At 37.3% G+C, this 22,431-nt stretch overlaps 1 protein-coding gene across 6 annotated transcripts in view; it reads right to left on the reverse strand.

Moving 5' to 3' along the window:
* Positions 1 to 22,431, reverse strand: part of Grh (grainy head) — a 105,097-nt gene that overhangs the window by 39,793 nt on the left and 42,873 nt on the right. The window contains exon 1 of one of the 6 annotated variants that reach the window (XM_072899956.1): positions 13,985 to 14,975. The exons of 4 other annotated variants lie outside the window; for them this stretch is intronic. In XM_072899956.1, coding sequence (XP_072756057.1) covers positions 13,985 to 14,017 — 33 coding nt within the window. In that variant the 5' untranslated portion in view covers positions 14,018 to 14,975. Of the gene's footprint in view, positions 1 to 13,388; positions 14,976 to 22,431 lie in introns of those variants that run through there. One more of the 6 variants, XM_072899957.1, reaches the window with a different exon arrangement.

Below are 22,431 nucleotides of genomic sequence, written 5' to 3' on the forward strand. Positions count from 1 at the left end.
TGAATATCTGAATCAGAATTCTCTGATGAATTCAGAGTGTCGACGCAATCTATATTGACGTAACGCGAGTAACGGCTGGGAATAATCCCCAAGATGGATAATATATTCTTCGAGGACATTCGACACGCTTGTAAAAATTCGATCGTACAGCTCGCAGTGGATCGAAAGTGACAGACGCAGCGGTAGTAGAGGAAGGGAAAACGACGTTTCCCGGGCTGACTTTGATGGATCGAAGATCCCCCTCGATCCATCTACCCTCTTTTTTTCTTGTCGCGAGCCACCGGCTCAGTATTTGTTTTTTATTTTTTCACAGATAAAACACCGTATCCGACAGGTTATTCTCTCACGGTGGATGACACTGCGCGTCGTATAATATGCACATGATGTGCTCGAATGCGAATTCATCGCGAGATAAAGTACGCAGCTGCAGTTGCCCCAGATGAGGCTGCCCGTAACTAATAATTGTGACATAATAATTGAACATCTCATATATTATAAACAGCTCAAATACCAAAAGTAAAAATATTCAATAATATAATACAAAATGATGTAAGTCAATGCAATAAAAGTTTTAATATCTCAAGATTTAATATCTTATAAATAATTAACAAAAAAAAGAATAATTATATCTAATATTTTTATAATATTGTATAAATTACAAAACCATATGTCGCGAACAATAGATACGAATATTTGAAGTTTGAGTGCCAGTTTTTCCAGATAATTTGGCAAATAAGTCTATACAATATATATTTATTAAGGAGTAAAAACGAAAAAATGAAGATGAAAAATTATTTGTGATAATGAAAAAATTATTCGTCGATGATACTTATAGCAACTACAATATCCGCATAATCGAGTGATCATTCCGCGTTTATTTAGGCAACTGTCCCGGTTCCCGTTATGGGCCTCGGAAATTTTTGTTCGTTCGCTCAACTATCGAATCCGGATAATGCGTGAAGGCGCATAATACCAAGTCATTATCTGTTCTTTCCATGTATCTCTATATCTCTCCAACTCTGGTTTCAAGAATTCCTTCCGGGGGATTGCGCAGTGTCGCACTGCACCGTCTAAATCGGAGGGTTACGAACGAATGAACGAGCGTATCTACCAACCGTGACCATTGGCGATAGGATAAGCAGCGTCCCCGCATTTCCTACATCGCTTTAAAATTACCTACTACAGGACGGGAACAATTAGCATTGCCTATGTCCACGGAAAAAACGGCGATAGCTCGAATCACTATTCAACATTGCGAATCGCGATTTGTCGATACGCACACGCACTAACCCATTATTTAAAGCTAAACTCGACAGAATTGAACAAGTAAGGCTTTAAATTATACTACATTTAGATATTACAGATAAGAGATAGAGAAAGAGAATGTAAAAATATATAATGAAAATCTAATCTAAATAGTCCATTATTTAATGAAATTAAATATGATTATAATAAAATAAAATAAAAATAATAAAAAATAAACATATTAGCTGTAATTCTGTTTACTAAAGATTAATTATGTATGTATATGTATAGTAACACACACATACATGTTGTTATTATATATACATGTATATATAACATTTTTAAAAGTTTTATATGTAATAATAAATTTGTTTATTTTTATAATAGCGCATTTTAGTTACATCTCTATCTCGCGTAATGATATTCTATATTAGCGTTATTGCTATTGATACCTATGACCTTTTGTTAGCTTGGTGGCGTAGAAGAAAAAATTCAAAGGTCGCAAGACAGATTCGCCTTCGATTGGATGAATGATGACTGACTTCTCTCAAAGTTAATTTGAATATCTATTTATAGGCATGAAGTTATAGAAGAGAATAGGAAAGAAAGAGAGAGAAATAGCAAAAGAAGAATCTTATAATTCTCAATTTGTTTCATTTCTCCGCGACAAACTATGCGAAGAAAATATATGTCCATGAATGAGAAAAAAAAGGAATAAAATAATGTCATTCCAAATAACAAGATATGCGAATGTCGAGAAAATATTAATTAACTGCAGGTTGCGAATGTGCATGTGCATATGTATACTATAAAGTATGTAAGTTGATACAAGTTAATTCTTTTTGAAAAGGTGGAAAATATATCAAACAGCTATTTCGCAATCAATCAAATATAATCGTATACTTTTAATTCAGGAAAAATCAATGAAAAACATATACACTCTCTTTCTCTCTCTGTTTTATATAGTAGCTATCTCTAAGCAAAAATATATTAAAAAATTAATTAAAAATTACTCGCAGCAATTATTGTTAATAAACTCAATGTCACATTTCAGTATTTTCTTTGCAATAATGAGACTGTAATTCGACTCTGTAATAAAATAAGCTGTTGTTCGCGAACAATTTCGGTATGTCGTCTGACTCTCGTCCTTGCGTGCGGGTTTCCTTCTCGTATTTCCATCCGGCAAAAAAAAAAATGAAGACACACAAGGTGATGCGACGAAGCGTGACCTTCGCGAGGGCTCCCGCGGAGATGACTTTTCGCGCGGGCAAAAGCGTGGCCGCCACTTTCGAAATAATGCCGGGCAAATCTCTCTCTTGCTCGTTGGATAGGACGCCCCGTCGCGCGGCACCGAAAACAGCGAGGCGCTGGACCGAGAAAGAGGCAGGGAAAAGAGAGATCGCGTGGAGAGAGCGAGAAGGAAGAAAAATGGAAGAAGGGTAGCAGAAAGAATGAGGGGAGCGAGACGCTCGAGATAGAAAGAGAGAGAGAGAGAGAGAGAGAGAGAGAGAGAGAGAGAGAAAAGAAACACACCGAAGAGAATACCCGATATGAAATATTCCCCGGCGCGAGCAAGCGGCTAGAGTAACTCTATATTATTATCCTCTTTCACACCTCTCTGCACTTCTATATGCGCCGCGAAAAACCTTGGTACAATCAACGAGAGGCCGTCTATTGTCTCTCATTGTCGTGCCTCGTGCGGATACGTACAGAACAAAAGAGTTTCTCCGTGAGCTGCGTGTCATCGAGGTAAAAGTTATTATTTTCCCCCCCGAGCATTAATTGGACCCGATGTAAACCCCAATTAGCGTATCGAGTCTCTGCTGGTGAACTCAAGAAAGGACATTCGCGGTTCGAGAAAGATAGCTGACAGATAGAAAAAGAGAGAATATCGTGGAGAGAATATTTTCCCGATTATTTTATAACTAATAAACAGTATTAATGATTTATTGATATGGATAAATTATGCTAAATCACAATAATATTTGTCGACACACGCAAATTCTTCACGTTTTTAATCACTGGTAGATTGTATTTATCCTCGTCTCAATTCATCTGTATGATAAATATTGCCGGATTTATCTCAACACGTTGAAATAAAAACAAATGTGAAAAAGTGTTATTATATATGTAAATTTATTTAATAAAAATAAGCATAATAATTTCTGTCAGATCAGATTTCTTGATCCCAAGGATATATAAACGAAAAATAAATCATTCGCAACGCGAAAGAGTTTTGTCGACCACATAAACAGTGTAATTCCTATCGTCATTTCCTATCTTCGGATTAGAAAAGCCGCAAACTTAATAAATCTCAATTTTGTTTAAAAAAGTTAATTTTGAAGCAAGGATAGGTGAATGTTTCTCATCTCAACCGTGATCGCGAAAAAATCTTTTCGCCACGGTCGGCGTAAAAATAGCGAGAAAATATCCGTCTGTCGTAAATCGGATCATTGAATCAAGATTTGTTCGGCTATTGTGCGTATCTTTACAGCGATCCATCAGTTCCGGCGTATTCTCGTTTTGTGTGCTCTCGCGTGTCTCTGTATTAAATAATTCAATGAACCGACTCATCCTGCGGCTTGGCAGGCGAAAGAAGCGCTACCAGACATGCTAGTGGTAGCGGTCGACGGAAAGGCGAACGAAAAAAAAAGAAAGAATAAAAAAAAATCTAGAATAGGTACGACCGAAGGTGATTTGATACATGACATCGTTCGCTCGAAGTGCAACGCGCCGCGTGCTTTTTCCGCCTCTCTGAGCGCATTGTCGGCGCCGTTATGGCGATACCGATGCAAGAAGAGCGCATCTCCTGTTTCAGGAATCGCCGCCGCGTCCGTTCCCTTACGGAAGTTCGCTGTACACCGGCAGCAGAAATTGCCAGCTCGTGATAAAGCGGCCCGATATGGTTTCCCGGTTGGAATTGTATTAAGATAAACGCAAAGGGTTCGCAATTTTTGCAAAAAAAAAAAAAAAAAAAAAAAAAAAAACGTTTCGCGATAAAGAGAATCGTTATACATTTAAAGAGAATTCTATGGATTACTTTACAGAAATTGTTTGGCTTAAACTTGCAATTGTTTTTATTTAATGAATTTTAAGAAAAAGAGAGAGAGAGAGAGAGAGAAAGGAAAAGAGCTAATAACACACAAATCTTTTTCTCTGTTCCCTTCTCTTAAAATCTTTCATTTTTATAAGAGTTATCAATTATAAGGAAATTCAATCAATTGATAAAAAAATACATGAATAAAAAAATACAACAGAAAAAGATAGGGAGAAGTTTGAGAGATCCTAAATATATGTATATATGTCGCCAGGTGGTTTTAAAGATTCGACGACTCAATTTGAAAGCAATTTGGAGCACATTAGCATACATCTTTCAAGATGAAAGTTGAAGTTACTTAACAGACATCTGGACCATTAAAACGTATTTTTTCCCAAGACGGGATGTTGCGGAAGATATAAACTTCTTTTAATTGTATTTACACGAATCGATAGGATGTATAATTTTTATATATACATTTATCAAAGGATTGTATAAGCGCTTGTCTAAATATACATTCTTATAGAAACATATGCCATAGTATCAGAGTTTGTCACATGAAGTTACCTTTTTCTATCTTTCAATTATGCGATTACGCATACACAATTCAGGCTGTTTTAATTTCCAAGTCTATGAACTCGACATCATTTTACAGAAAAAAGGATTATCTTTACATCATTCTTGACAAGATGACAAATGCTCAAAGACTACAAACGGTATATCGAAATTAGAGATCTCGTATATGTCTGAGTACTGATCAAGGTCTTTAATCTTGTCTAGTGGATCGACGCTAACGATTAAGAATTGTCTTGTCAATATGGTCAATTTCTGCAGAAAATTTTGTTTTTTGTATATTCTCACACACGCACTTTTCTTATTTATAACAACTATTGATAATATCAAATATACAAATTAAACTAATTAGAATAAATATCGCATAAGTGACGGTAAATAAAGATTTATTAAAATTTTGTATAAAAACGCAAAGTTTTCAAAATATGTATACATATTTTTACTATCGTGACAAGTGAAAACGATATTTCCTTATATAGCAAATATTAATCGCCTAATCCATATCGATGACTATATTTTTGAATATACATACGCATTAGAGCACATTAATCGTTTTAATTCTCGGAATTTTTAACGGTGATAATTAACGACAGATGTGTGTGTGTGTGTGTGCGTGTGTAAAATGCTTTCATAATACTTATTGTAATCTAATTATTCAGCAAGAAAAAACGAATCATAACAGCAGCCATTTATTTTAAAAATGCATGTGCTGACGCAAGATTCGAAAAAACATTTTTTCTTTTTGCAGCTTTTTTAACTATTTTTTAATGTTTAGATGAATTATACTTTAAACGCTATGTAACTGTACTCTGTTTCCTTTTTAAGATGCACTGATATTAAATATCTTTAATTATTATTAAATATTTAAAACAAGCTTATACAATCCTTTGATGAATATTATACGTTTAATTAAATTATGCATTTTATTGATTCTTGTAAATATAATTAAAAGAAATTTATATCTTTCGCAATATCCTGCTTTTGGAAAAAATGTATTTTAATTTTAAATGGTCCAAATTATTTATTTAATTATTTAATAATTAATAAGGAAGATAGCAAGTAATCGACCAAACTGGCAGATATGCTTATATAATTTTATTTAGTGTTCGATGTACAACGACGTTTCGACCCTCGGTTTAAGTCCTTATCAAGTCTAGATTGAAATTTTACGGTAAATTAGTATAATTCTAATGTTAAAATTATATAATTATATATTTCTTTAAAAAGGAAAATGATATATATCAGTCCTCCAATAAATAAGAACATTGAACGTATCTTAAATTTATCGTGATTCGGTTAGAAATAAATTTCGAACGTCACATTTACACGTCAGATATTAGACTGAGTAACTATGCACGCAATGAAATGCAAGCAAACAAAATAAGCAAGAGCAAAGTCATTACACATATTTTAAAATATTGTTGTATATCGGATTTAAGTTTTCGATGTCTTTTTTCATATTAATTGCACTGTCAAATTTCTTGAAAATCATTTCGGCTATCTCTCTCTTCTTCATGTGTTTCTCGCAATGCAATATGCTCGGTATTGTCCAGTTGAAATCATGCAAAAATTCTGTTCTGTGTTTACTAATCACAGAATGATTCGTTGCATGTAATTTAATATTGTTTCTGTGTTCTTTTAGTCGTGTCTTTAGATGTCTTTTGTCTGTCCGATGTAAGTAACGTCACAGTCGTTGCGGTCAATTTTATAAACGATCTCAGTCCTGTTTTGTCTATTCAGTCTGTCTTTCCCGCATTTGATGATAGTATTAAGTTTTTTGTTTATAGTGTAAATAACCTTTAAGCCCGTTTCTTTAATTGATCTACTAAGATTCTCGCTCAATCCTTTAATATACGGCTTTGAAATGAATGAGGTGATATCTAATCCGCCGTTGCTATCATCAGTAGTCCGGATGGTTTTTTGTTTTATCATACATAATCTCTTGTGAACATAGCGATCGATAATATGTAAGGGATAACAATTATTAGTCAAAATTTGTTTGACAATTCGGATGTTCTTTTTGTGAAACTTGTCATCCGCTAACAGAACCGTCTATGATAGCCATTAAAGGTTGACGCAATGAAATCAATTTTTGAACGCGGAACAATCACAAAAATGTCGTCCACATATCTGTAATACACGGGAGTGTCAAAATCTAATATTTCCAGACAATGTACTTCCAAGTCTTCCATTACCATGTCTGCTAGAATAGGTGATAGCGGGGAGCCCATCGGGCTACCATGTATTTATTCATAAAATTGCCCTTCAAAACTAAAGCTCGTAGAAGTCTTCCTTTTTAAAGAAATATATAATTATATAATTTTAACATTAGAACTATACTAATTTACCGTAAAATTTCAATCTAGACTTAATAAGGACTTAAACCGAGGGTCGAAACGTCGTTGTACATCGAACACCAAATAAAATTATATAAGCATATCTGCCAGTTTGGTCGATTACTTGCTATCTTCCTTATTAATTTTCATCACTGGCGAATCAAATTATTATCTATTTAATAATTAAATAAATAATTTGAATAATTTATATTAAAAATATACTATATAAGTGAATTTATATAACGAAAATGTCTAGTGTTTATGGGTACTTGCCAGCCTTATACAGAATAGAATTTTACATATGCAGTTTTGATATGTATCGAGAAAAAATATACGTTTCTGCAAAAAAGACGTGCGATGTTCCTGCGATGGTTTTTCCAATTGACCTCGTAACACAAATGAGAAACAGCGAGGGCGATATTCGCAAAACCTAGATAGGACGATGATAAATAGGACATTTAAAATATGTAGGTAGCCCACATTATATGTACGGTACTCTCCAAACATGAATGAATAGCTACCTGCTCCGCCGTTTGCGTATCCATTATAGGTTTATTCGCCCGTTCGTATAATACGTAAGTGCGTATATATTGCATTATACCTGCGTATACACTTAACGGCCACTCTGTTATGACTAGATCACATTTGGTTCTTCATATCTGCACACGTACGTACGCGCAAATAGAATGCGTATACAATACCGCGATTTATTTATGCTCCATGTGTCCTCTCTTTCTCTCTCTCTCTCTCTCTCTTTTTTCCTCTCTGTCTGTCACGTAGTACACGTAATGAGCGCTGCGCAAGTTTTCCGCAAGGTGGGGATGAGAGTGAATTTTAGCGCCAAATATACGGCAGTCTCTCGGCAAGTTATCGTGTCGCGTGTCATCGAAGAAAATCATTAAAGTTGTATCGAATAGATTTCACGATCAACTATCAATTTGATAGTTCAGTTTCGAAGAACGGTTCGATAATTTTTACTACGACACACAATTCTCGTTTCGCGTCTCGGTTCATCAAAACTCAGTGTGTTGTGTTTTGTGCGTTCTTAGACAGCGAGTTTAATCTAACAAAGTGGTGAGTAACGAATTTATATATATTTTTGAATTTATATATATATTTCTTTTGTGCGATTTAATGTTGTTACTCAACCGAGATTCGATTTATATAACTATATGTGTAAATTAAACTTTGCTTGCAAAAAGGATAAGGAATCGGTAGTTATTCTGAAATTTCTTGTTGGTTTTTTACTTTGAATTTTTTTTTTTTTTACTTTGAACGGTCACATAAGATGCTGGATGATCGTACCGTGTGAAAGGTAATCGGCTTACTTTATTACCATAAATTATGTGTATGTCTGTAGGAAGACACGAATTAGAAAGTGATAGCTGTCCACGTAGTCGATAAGTCAAAGTCGACACTTTTTCTTTGCATTCCGATAATGCTTATCACAACAGTTTTCATTGAATTTTAATGAGGCTTATTTATATCACGAATTCGTATTAGTATCGAATATTAGGCAATTAATATTATTACGATCTGGTATTTTAGATCGTTAAAATTTCTTTATCCAATTAACAGTGAGCAAAGGCTAAAAATTTCGTCGAGTTTTTTTATGATTGCCAATTTTACGACCGTTTTATATCTTGCGTCATGGAAATTTAATGTTGCTTAACGACTTTCATATTTCCACCAAAGTTCGATATAATTAATTATACATTAGAATATATATCGCCTAAGAATAAATCTGTCATGTTTTCGTTTCTCCGATTTACTTTAACTCTCTTGTTTGTTTTTATTTTTAATTTGTGTGTGTATGTGCTGCCTTTTTTATATGTATATATATTTAAAATTAACAATACCCGATTGTAAAATGTTGTCAAGTACTAATAACTTTTGAATAAAACAATTTTGTTGTTTTTTATCATTTTATAAAGTTGACCTTTAAATCTTAGAGATTTTAATAACGTAAATGTAAAAATAGATGGTTCTGCATACATCTATCGAAATATTAAATCTGCTTTAAACAGATAAATTCTATTATTCGAGATAGAATTTCATTTGCAACTTTGTGTCGTACACATATATAAAATACATATCGACATATACACACACACGTTACATACAAGTAGGATGTGCGGGACATAAAATTTTAAATGGAATTTTCTTTAGAATTACAGATCGTCTAAAGTGAACTTAACACTTTCATTTAGGCTCGTCTATGATTTTCACATTTCGACCTACGCTTGACATATTCTCGCAACAAAGTGCAACTCACGTGAATATTATGACCGTTTTGAAAAGATAGCGTTTATTATACGACGTACCAATAATTATTAGCACGTTTAGCACGTTTAGCACCCTAATGAAATTTACGGCTAATATTTTATGTTTTACACTTGAAATCTACGATGACGAGGTTAATAGTTTCATTTGTGCGGTGAACATGTCCTACCACCGTTATCATCGTAGCAAAAGTCAATCGTTCGATGCGTAATATTTATTACATAATATGATTACATATATATTCCGTTTTTTGTTACCTGAGAAAAGTTCAAGCCACAAAATCGACAAATCGTAATTATCGTACAATCGATGCTTTTCCTGTCTCGAATGCGTGAAAATATTTCATTATTGCAATAAATTAATAACTCAAAAATAAAAAAAAATTTAATTTAAATAAAAAATATAACTATATTATATTTTATGAAAAAAGATACTGTCGAAAATAAAATATCTTATCTCGTTAATTGTTATTTTTATTCGTGCATCATTCTTGAAAGTTTATTCATTTGCATTTTATAGGTTTGTCTCGACGGTGTATCAAGGAATTATGTTGTCATTTTACGTAATAAATTGCAACTGTGTTTGACAGATGTTCGCGCTCAAAAGGAATGTTAATATACCTAATTCCACGTGCGACTTATTACCGAATTACACACGCCAATCTGTCGAGCGTGTGGCGCAATTACCAAACTTTACGATGACGCGAATCTGTACCTTTCTCGCCCTGCACGAAGAGAGAAGTAAATCCGTCGATTTATAGCCGCGAGAGCGCGACTATCTCGTCGCCGTCGTCTGGCAGGATGTTGTGAAATTGCCTGATCGTTAACGAAAGATACTTGCCACTTATCACATCGCGCATTACGTATGTACCTTTAATAGCCTTCCTACGAGCTGCGCGACATGGATATCGTAAATATATCGAGGAACGCCAAGATCGAAGATCGTTTGGCTCGTTAACTTTCATCGGAAACGATAATGCACAGAACAATTCTCGGTGCCGTTACCGTATTGTAGAGAGAGGATGTCTGTCTTTTTTTTATAATTCGCGGGTCCCTCATCTCGGTCGATGGGCTATCGTTATCGAAAGTCGACCTGTCAAATTGAAACGTTTGCACGCGGTACTCTTAATGGACCAGTGTCAGTCAATTTGTTCCGCGATACGCCCCGTATCGAAATGTAACTCAGGATACTCGAAAATTATCCGCCTCGTATCGAGGCCACAGTCGTAATGTTTCGCGACAGTGTGTAATTTTCGCTCGTCGCTCTTATGATAGATTCATTCCGCTCGTGACGGTCGTTTTCATTTTCGGCAGTATTATTATCTGCGACCGCCCACGTATAACGCGAGAGAAACTCAGGGGAGATCGACATTTGCACTTATTATATATTTTCTGTAATCGTAAAATGTAAAAGCGTGCGGTTTATAAATTATGTTAAAATTATTTATTGAGAAATATCTCTCTCTCTCTCTCTCTCTCTCTCTCTCTCTCTCTCTCTCTCTCGATTAATCTTAAATATTAATAAACAATTAAAATATGCACACAGTGTATAATAGAATTCATTCAATCAATTCAGAAAGTAGAAAGATATTAAATGAAAAAATTAATAGTGTAATTGTAAGTTTTAAATCATTCATCAAATCTGTTTTTTTTTAATATTTTGATATTGACTATTAAAATTAGAGATTAAAATAATAATATTAAATTAAAAATAAAAAATATATAAGAATAAAAAAATTATGATTGAGTAAAATTAACATTCTCTCTCTTTACATTGATTTTTAAAAATTCTTGTATTAATCATATGTTTTTATTTATTTTAAATTTATATTTTTATCTTATTCTTTTATATTTTTATTTCATTTTTATTGAAATATATTGTAATAATCTTTATTTCACAATTTCTCTGAACTTTTTAATTGAAAGAATAAAATTTCACAAATCAATTTAGACACTCACAGTGACATAATTCAAATGAATTTTCTTATTGATCGAATTTTTCTGTAATATTATCCGTGCGCCGAAGGATTATTCAATCCTTCAAGATATTCGTGCATGCTCTAGATTCCAGTTAGGGTATTCCTATCTCGTGATCAGAGCCTGATCTAACTCTGGCTCTCGAAAACCAGTTCGAAGTCGGCGAAGCATTATGATACTGAATAGACAACCGCGGTCCGTTAACTAATCTCTCTATAGTGACCTTTCCACATTAGGTTGATTTTACGACCGATACATCATCACGCGACGATGCGAACTCTCGTTTCCGAACAATCTTTTAAGATTCAAAGAAATAAATAATAAAATTATATTCGAAGAAATAAATAATAAAATTGGATTCGAAGAAACAAATAATATATATTTTTTTAAATTTAAAATCAGGTATATATGTAACTAATTTTTTGCTTATTATTTTTTTATTTTTTGTTTTAGATATGCTTGAGATATCTCCAGCATATCTAATTTAAAGCATTTTTTTTCAAATATTTGGTATTTAGCATGGAAAGTTTTGTAAAGATTTTTTCTGTAAATTATTACGGAAAACATGTTATTATTAATTTCATTTTTAGATTGTATTAAGATATAAGTTTTGTAAGAATAGCGAATCGCCGAGTCGGGTTTATTTCATCTACATCGTCGGTGATTTAGTTCAAAGATTGACGCGAAAAATGCACGATGCTGAGAACTTTCAGAGGAAGTAGAAGTGGGTGCGCTCGCCAGGTTCTAATATTACGCAATAATACGCTACGTTATTCAGTAATTCTCGCGTTTAGCCGCTAGCTATGTCACTATCACGCTGACCACTCGACAAATCATTCCTCGTTAACGCCAATTTTTTTGTATTACGGGGAAAAATATTAATCTCTCGGCTGTCTAACTAACGGTCCTTTGCTTACTGCCGGTCTGTATGCATGCGAATGTATTTTCTCCCTCGACTTTCCTACTCTTCCCTATTATTACTTCTCCGATATCTACGCGATGATACCACCGTCGCGGCGTCTTGTTAAGTAGTCGATCGGCATCCGGTTGCCATAGGAAAATTCAAGACGTTCGAGAGAGATTGTTTTATTACGGCCGCTAGGAAATTATATAAAAGATGCTCAAGAAGATAATCAATTTGTACTCAACACGTCAGATTTTTATGATTGACGACTTAGAAATGAAATCTAGCAATTGATTCTGAGGAGTGAAGTTTCGAAATGTGATATCGTGACATATCCCGTGTGAAACTAATTTTCCCAGCAAAGATTTGTTTTATTTGCTTATAATTCTTATTAATTTCTTACATTTTATTATCGCGACGGAACAAACGTACAATACTTTCTCGCTAATACGTATATATATTTGCAAGAGTTGTAAAATTTTAGAGCAAGCTTTTCTAAATAGCCTCCATATACCGACGATTGGTGCGTACGTATAAAACATGACGACGATCATATATCACGACTATCAGACGCGCGTCGCGGCTGCGATCATTCAAAACACGTCCCGACAAATCATTCCTCGTTAAAGACGGTTTTTTTCTTCATACTCTCGAGAAGGAAAAATATCAATTTCTGCCGTTTCCCGCCCATATCTCTTCGTCTGTCTAACGGTCCCTTTCTCTGCTGCGCGCGTCTATCCTTCATCTCGTCCCTTTTACACCTTTCGCGCCCATCTTTTTCCATACCCGGATGTGATAACCGCGAGAAAGTCCGCGCCAGTAAGACAAGGTGTAGCTAAAGGTAGCGCGTAATCACTCGTCGTGCATGAAAAGCGCTTATATTGGGCGTTCGCGAAGGAAGAGGGATGTGCGAGAAAAGATGTGAACACGTAAGGCGAATGGCGTAAGGTAGGGGGAAAAGGGTGAGCGATGGTATTAACGCAATTTTCTAGGCAATCGTATACACGCGGCAAAAAGAGACAAGAAGTAATTACCATGACAGCGTCAGTATAGCGCATATGCAACGGTTGTGATGCGGTCGTTGATTTTCTGGTTACGCTCGATTTTGTCCGGTCGACGCTGAATTATGAGCTGGTCGATATATATACCCGGTCGTAAAACCATCTTGTCTATTAAACGTATCTATTCTTATTGTTTAATTGCGCGACATTACGATACAGAAAAGAAATTATCGTAAATGTCACACTTAAAATTGCCGCATACATATTACAAAGAGTATGATTTAATAAATTGTTACTGTCCAATACTAATAGGTCTTGTATGATTTAATACTTTTTAGACGTTACGAATTTTTGCCGTTTTTACTCGACTCGATTTTCTCAATTTTCTGCGTTTCTATTCCGTTAAGATTACCGAGATCGTCGACCGCTTCTCATTTGCGAGCTCGGCGCGGTTTATATTTATTATTTGCATTGTCGCGACGTCGTTCTTTACAAGGAGTACTCCGAAGAGTGTTACTTTGATGTAACATAAGGAAACACTAGAGAGAGAAAGAGAGACAAAGAAGAGAGTGCGAACCTGGCACTAAGTAGTGAGCGCTCTCGACAATGCGCGACGGGTGTGCTTTTACCTCTATGCTCTTTACCTTCCCCTTTCTGGCCATTCAACGAAAATGGCATGCCATTATTGGCATTGTGGCGCCGACGAGAAAAGCGAAGAAGTGAGGTTACAGTAAGCCCCCTCATCGCTAATTCCCGCTGTGGGCTAACGATCGTGTTATTAGCGCAAATTAAATTGGCGACTGTCTCACGCCGGAACAACAGTTAGAGAGGCCGGAAGGAGCGCACCGAGAGAATTTATTTACTCTCGCGGCGAGCGAAAGGACGTGTTAATTTGCATATCGAAATCGAACGCACGCGCAGTCAGAATCGCCCCAATTTTCATGCGTGCCAGCGCTTCGTTCGTAACGTTTCGATCGTTTATTGTTGCGTTTAATATGAAGAGCTGTTTGCAGAAACAAATGTGTTTTTCCGTTGTTTCTCATCTTTGCGCGAAGGGAAAATTTTAAGATTTAGATTATAATTTTACATTATTTTTTTATTGTTAAATGCGTGCAATTTATTAAGGCATCTAGATTTTTTTCACTTTTCCACATTGATGTATTACTATTTCATTGTCGAATATTTCACGTGGAACGTGTTATCGTGACTGATTTATGGCGGAAAAAGGTTCTCGCTTCGCGATGTATCATTCAGCGCGGACGTTTAAATTTACTCGAAGCGTCACGGCAGTTTCAATTATGTCGCAGCTTTTCATTTTGCTCGGTTACTTAATTACGGCGTGAAATACGACAGTTTCGCCTTACGATCTCGGTGTTCGTGCTTTACGGTACTCTCGCGCCACCGGATTTCTTTCCCGCGCTCGAACTTTGCGTCGCCAAGAACGGTAAATTAACACACTACAGAACAAACGTCACGATCCATTATTTATGTCTACTATCACTGTTATCCGTGATAAGCGACACGACATTTAGCGGCGCCTCGCGCCTATTCACTCGCGCTAATTATGAATTTTTTCTCCGGCCACTTTCACGAAACACAGATCTGGTCGCGATAAACTGCACTAATGCGTCCAATCGTACCGTGTCACTGTCGATAGGTACTGATACTGATGCAAGAATCAGCGCCTTGATTGTCGCATGTCTCAGCGGAGTCTAACAATTTTATTCGTGAAACGATCGATCGAGTTATGGCAGTGAAGGATAGAGTTGTTCCCCTCCTGTTGTGCCAATAAACAGGAAACTCGCGATTTTAATAATGCAGCTGTAAAAATCTTTTCGAGATTGAGACTATTCTTAACATAATAACAACATAATTATCATACCCGGTTATCTTGTTTAATAAGTATGATAATTATGTTGTTTATTAAAGCTGCATTATTAAAAGAGTTCGCGACATAACGTCGGATTTTCGGAGTTACTTTAGAAGGGGTTCGGGTAACGATATCGATCGTAATGACAACGATTTGTCGTCGTCGATCTCGTCGTTTCCTCATGTATATCCTCGATTTTTTTTTTTTCCCCTATATCATGTACCTCCGCGTGCGTGTTCCCGCAATGGAATCACGAATTACCGTCGCTGAGATCGCTCGAGGCTTCAACGGACGTTCGCCGACTTGGGACCTTGCGCGTTTACCTGCATACAGGGTGCCCCATTAGTAGTCATTAAACTTTCCTGCATGACTGACTTGCCCGGCTTTCGGGGTCTACAACGCCGGTGTTCGTCGGCCTTGCGAGAGGCCGGCGCTCGCCAACGTGCTCTCCATATGCGATCTTTAGAAAATTGGATTGTATTTGCATCGCGAATGTGCGTGCGCGACAGGTTGCCATTATGAAATCTAAAATTCAGAGAGCTACACCGCGTGTGCCGAAGTAATTTACGTTTTTGCGTATATGTATATCGCGATTTACGAATCAATATCAAATCAGTGGAGCAAAATTTTCCCTATTGCTATTTTGTTGATTCCAACGTTATGAAACTATGTTGTCTAGATTATCAACATTTGCATGCGACAATTACATGATAATACAGACGATAATAGGCAAATAATATCGATAACGTGTTTTGTAAAAATAGATCTGTATTATAAAAACTGCAAAATGAACACTATAATTTTATGCAAGATATTATCAATATCTCGCATGTCTTATAAATATCAATAACTGCATTTATGTCTAGTATACTATATTGGTAATATTTAACTCGGTAATTATATTATTTTGCTTGATTAATATGAGAGTACAGTCATTGCAGCAATAATAATAAGCACGATAAAATTATTCATATTCGTGATACTTAAGAACGAGGACACTGCCAACTTTAAATATATATAAATAAAATAACATATATTAAATATGGTATCAGGTTCAACGCGTAATCGGCCAAGAGCACCGGCGAGGCCGGCCATACAGTTCGGCGTGTTGCCCAACGCGATTTCGAGGGCCACCCTATATAGTGAAAGGCGCGAAAGAAGCTTTATGAATATGGGGATGGTCGCGGGAAGTGTCCGGCATGTCCGGGAGCGACCGTCCAAGTGCGGATGGTCACCCCGTTCCAGAGGGTCATCCATTGGTTCGCTCTCACTTAGCATAAAAGGGGTAACCAGCAATGCTCGTTGCCATAATGGAACGAATGTCCCATGGACACATAATTAGGCGCGCAGTCCATGGGAAATTCGGACCCCATTCCGACGTTTTAGCATCAGGCTGGACGTTTCGCATAAGCATTAAATGGTGGGGTCATCCATGCGCGGACAGAGAAATCGCAAAGTGTCGACGAGCAGTTGTCAAACACCGAGAAATACGACACGGCACGGAATGAAATAAATATCTAGCATGATAGAGACACGCTATAAAATCGGAGACAATCTACACCACGACTTTTTTGATGACGTAAAACAGCGCGCTCGCTCCGCTCGGTATTTCCTCATTCGTTCATTTACGTGGCGTTTTTATTACGCGACTCGTCATTTCTCGCGCAGAAATATTACGGCGAGAAAGACCGACTAGAGTGAGATAGACGCACATCGAAGCAAATGCGGTATTCATAATTGGACATTATCAACTGTCGTTGTTGGGAAACGTACCGTTTCTCGTTACGCGCCGGTCTGTTTGCTTAATGACTTGATAACTATCCGCTTTAAAATCCGCTTTAAAATAATTATACTTATGGAAAAATGCTGATCATGTAACAAGAAAATTAAGGACATGCCAATGTGATACATGACTATATATTCGAGATACCTAGTCGATGTTAGAGTACCGTAGTATCGATTGAAAATTCTCTTTCCCAGAGAAACGTTTTTGATGTTAAAGAATTTGAGGAAAATAATCATCCGTATGACGTTTCTCACGTAGCAAGGTTAAAGATGACAGAGAATTGTCATTAATATTCAGTCCGTGTGCAAGAATGAAATTTGCATATCTATCAGTTCTTTTTATATATGATGAAAGATTTTATCGTGGACAACATTAATTCCAATTAAAACTATCGGATTTACGATATATGTCCATGTCTAACCATTTGAATTTTTTAAATTTAACTGTATATCGATTCAATCATATGCTAGAATGATATTCGTATATCGATTTTAGTCAAATTTTTATCAAGAAATAAAGATTGTTTCCTTTTTTATCTTTATATATAATAATGAGTTTATTTATATTGTGTTATAATAAAATACTTAATATCACATATAATAACGCGGATAAATCACTTTACTCCTGTAATATTCGTTGTGAATGGTCAAATTACAATTCTTTTTCTCTTTTTCTCTTTTTCTCTTTTTCTTTCTCTATACCTTTAAATCTTATTTTTTTTAAAGCTTATCATATTTATCAAATACTATACGGGTTGCTATGCTTTTACCGCAGGCAATAGATTGTCGATCGTGCATTATAGACTGGATTGCAAAACATCGGAAGGAATGCTGTCCCGATACCACCGTCCGAAAAGAGTCTATACGAACGTCAAGGTCGATCGAAACGCACGATTACCACTCGTATTGCAATCACCGTGAAATCAATGTAATTGCAATGAATTTAATTTTCAGTTTTTAGATGGAAAGATACGATATAACCAGAGTAATTTTTTATATCGAAATGTAACATGCAATGCCGCAATATTTTTTTATGTAATTGTTAATCATTATTTATTTCTTTCAGTTCAATCTCTCTCATGTTTAATTTATTAAGTAAATTATCATCACTCGTAACACTTTTGTAATTATTATCCGATATATTTTCCGTTAAAGTATATCGGTATCGGATTTAGTCTATGTGACAGAATTAATTCGATTGACGCGCATTGTTATCATCACTAATGTACTTAGTAATTAAGCACATATTATTTATTTATTTTCGCATGTCGACGATATCTTGGAATCTATATATAAACTCATCGAAATTGTACCGGTTTCTCTCGATCCCTGTTTTAGATGCTCGTTCGTGCTGTTAATTTATTCCCGATATCGATACTCGGCGCGGCCCTATCGAAAGAGAAATCCGGTGCGCCTACACACATGCGCCCATCGAAATCCCGATTCAATCGAAGGTGGAAAAGACTCACGGGTGCGCTTTATCGGTCGAATGCTGTCAACGTGACACGTCCAGCTGCAGGCGTAGTAGGTCGAGATCCTGTCGGATATCCAAGTAGACGATAGTGCGAGCAATACGAGTATCCGAGTCGCGTAGCACAAGTCTGATAGCACAAGCTCCGAAAATCTAGGAGCTAGGAATCACACACTCACTTTTCTGTGTTTCTCGTTTCGTATTCAGAACACTTAGTTTTTCCTTCGCACACGTGTTCTCTCTCAACCGTTTTGGATCATAATCGTCGTTTTCACGCGATCAAAATTTTCTCGATCCTCGCGCAGAATCGCGAAATAATCGGCGACGGATTTCCGAGCTTGCGGACTCGCAAAAGCTCCTCCTTGTCGGCGATCCTGCAAACTGGCTGGTCGACTAGCGGTGTGCATTCATTAATATGATAATCATCCAATACGTATACGATGCCTCTCGATGCTCGCTCTCGTCTCCATCATCTTTATCGTCGTCATCGTCGTGATCATTGCAGCCAACGACGACGGCGCCACGCAAAACACCATCGTAAATATGAACGAGATCGTTCGCGATCGATAAGAGATGAATGAAAAACACGGAGAAGATATACAGTCGCACTATACGATATCACTCGCGATCGGAACTCGATTTAATTTCGTTCATATTTCGGCAAGATGGTCGCGATAGAAAATCGCGCACTTGATTTCATGCGCGATAAAAAAAATCCTCCGGTCTTTCTTCCTTTTCGCACTACGTTGCACACCTTGACGTACTTTTCTCTACTTCGACACCGTCACTCTCCGTGTCTCGGCGCGTTTTCACGTATCTCCGGTCATTTCGTTATCGCGCCTCCACCTTCGCCGTCCACCTCATCCTCTCCGTCTTTCCTCGTCTTCTTCTTCTTTTCCTCCACCGCCACCGCCACCGCCACCGCCACCGCCACCGTCTTCTCCTTTTCCTCCTTCCTCCCCCTCCTCCTCCTCTTCTTCCTCTTCCACCTCCAGCTTCTCCACCTTCGACCAGCGGAGGCGACTCGTCGCGCTGCTGTCCTCTTCTTCTCTTTCTTCTTCCTCCTTTTTTTTCTTCCGCTTCTTCCTCTGGTCCCGCACGATCAAACAACCACCACCGCCACCAACAACACACTTGGTCCCGCTGTAGTGTTACAGGCGGAGGTGTCGTCACGCGCGTCGACTAATTTTCGGACGAACTTTCCGGTTCGGTGTCTTGTATTGGACTGTGCAGAAGTGGCACCTTCCAGTTTCTGAACTTACATCTTGTCAGGTAAGTGTGAGCTTTGCTCGCGCGGTCCCGGGGCGGTGGCGCGAGTGTGTGCGTACGTGTGCCCACACGCGTGTTGCTATGTGTGCTCTCTGTATATGTACCCGTGTATGCGTGTCGCGCCGCAGACCCGCCTTCTTCCCCACTCTATACACGCGGCTCTATCTGACCTCTCTCTCGCGCGTGTGCTCTCGATCGCCGCCATACGAGCGCGATAGCGCGTTGCGCTCTGTCGTCTTACGCGCGTATAGAATACGCGTGTTGCTGCGTGTGCGTGTGTCGCCGCCGCCGCCGCCGTGGACGGGCACGCGAGTGTACGGGTTACCCCCGTGTGTCGCCCGTAGACGACGACCACTGGTAGCTTCGTTCAGGTAGATCAGCTTAGACATTTTTATCTCTCTCTTTCTCTCTGTCATTCCCGTCTCTCCTCTTCTCTCTATTCTTCTCCTTCTCTACTTATCCCTCCTCGACGCTGGTCTCTTTCTCCATCACGCACGCGTCCTCTATGTCCCTCCTTCCTTTCTTCTCCTCCCTCCTAGATCCTTCTCTAGATGCGTGAGTGCGTGCGTGACTTCACCGAGGGGACATTTAACGCGTCGCGATCGCGTTTTATCCCTACCAGCCGTGACACAGAGAGATAGAGACGGAAAGGCAAACGGGGGTTTTCTAGGATTAGATATCTTGCAAGGGTAACTGAACATGTTGTTCGCGCGGTAATACTTCCGGGGATAATTGTAGTTATCTTCAAAAAATAGTTCACGATAATATTTATTCCCTGCGATAATATCGCCAACACTCGTACGATATATGATTATTTTATATATAGTTGCGATGATACATGCACGTGCTACATTATCATAATTAAAGTGTAGAATTAAAGCTTAAAATGTGTGCACATAATGTATACATTTGTCTGATTGTTAGTGTCAAATTGAGACTACAGGTCTTGATGATGCTATACCGACGTTGGATCTCACGCTGCGCATCGCGTTGAATGACGAGTTGTGGATTAAATAAACTTGTCTTCTCCCGGAATGTATTTAGCATATTTTCGATGACAGCGATAAGAAAGTATAAATCTGTGTTGAGAGTCCCGTCCGAAGATTTCCATATTTATAAGATAGAAAAATAATAAAATTTTGACTACCTTAATTACTTTAAGATAATTAAAAAATCCTCGATCGAAATAGATGTAAGTTGTTGCTCATTAAAGAGAGAAAGTTCATGTTTATAGTTTATATATTTTGCGACTTTCCAGAATTTTAATGTTAATTATCATCTTTCCCTCGTAATGCTTAATATGCACATTTAATTATTTAAAAGAGAATAATATAATAGTAATATATATATATAATCTACAATTATATATTAAAAATGCAAAGTGTCACTAATCTCAGGACATAGAGTTTATCACAGATCAATGATCACTTCTTTTATTCATGTATAAGACTTGATTAATGACCTGATATATGAAATTGATTTTTCTTTAATTATTTGGGTGCAATGTGTTCCTTCACACACAATATCTTAATTTTAACATTAATTATCTTAGTAACTACATTTGAAATTAAAAGCCCCGTTAAGCTCTTCACTTGAAAGTGACTCAAGAACAAGCTTGTCTTAATTTGCCAGAACCTCTTCATCCTTGGACGTTTATAATGCAAAAAACGACTGACGCCTTCTGGGGCATCTTGCATGGACATTATAAGTGTCCGACGATGAAGAAAGAGAAATTCGCTTGACGTTTTAATATTGTCCCCGCTGGCACAAATAAATCGCTCGTTCGAAAATAACCTCAGGCGTGGAAAACACAGATTCCCGGTACCTCTCCGATCTTTTTTTGTCCGAATGGAAACTCGATGAAAGTTTCACCAAGATGTCACAAGTTACTTTATTATGTCGCTCTGATATTCCGGTAAAAAGGTCCAAAGTCATTAAATATGGTATGAATTTTCCTGTTTCGACATATGCATCTATTTATGTGGTTTGATGTAATAAGTGTATGAAACATGAGGAGAATTATAGTCACTTTCTTAGATCGTATGTATAAGCAATCCCGACGTGGCCTTCCCGAGAAGGACGAATTATATCTGTCGAAACATGTATGTATGCTCATCTCATAAAAGTTTTAATTTATTAGATGAAATTTTATCGTGCGTTATCTCTCTATCTCGCTTGAGAAATACGTTCCGACTAATTATACCATTAATTACGTTTCACTATAATATAAAGATAATCGAGATTATCCTGAAGGCGATCGGAAAGTCTTGCTATGAGCATCCTGCGGGCAGACATGAAATATCGATATCAACGCAAATTGCGGACTGATTAATTGATTCGCTAGTTTTGCGCGACAAAACCTCAGGCATGGAAAACGCGGATTATCTCCGCATTTTTCTCCTGTCTCTCTTTCCCTCGCTTTTTTTTCTCACGAACTCTCTCGATCGACGACGGGGACAACGACGTTTGGAAGCCGGTCGTCACACGAGAATTTCACCTTGGGCGTCTCCATCGGCGATTTTACCGAAGCCGGGGAGAGCGCCCCGAAGTTCGTGTGAGCGCAAATAAGAGGATAGTTTCACGACCGGCTCGTCGTTGACCGTTCATTTTTCCATCTTCGGTCGCTCGCGTTATGCCTATAAGCGATCCCGAGTGTCGATCTCGTTCCTATAACAAGACTG

This window comes from Anoplolepis gracilipes, chromosome 9 (assembly GCF_047496725.1).
Source record: "Anoplolepis gracilipes chromosome 9, ASM4749672v1, whole genome shotgun sequence".
NCBI lineage: Eukaryota > Metazoa > Arthropoda > Insecta > Hymenoptera > Formicidae > Anoplolepis > Anoplolepis gracilipes.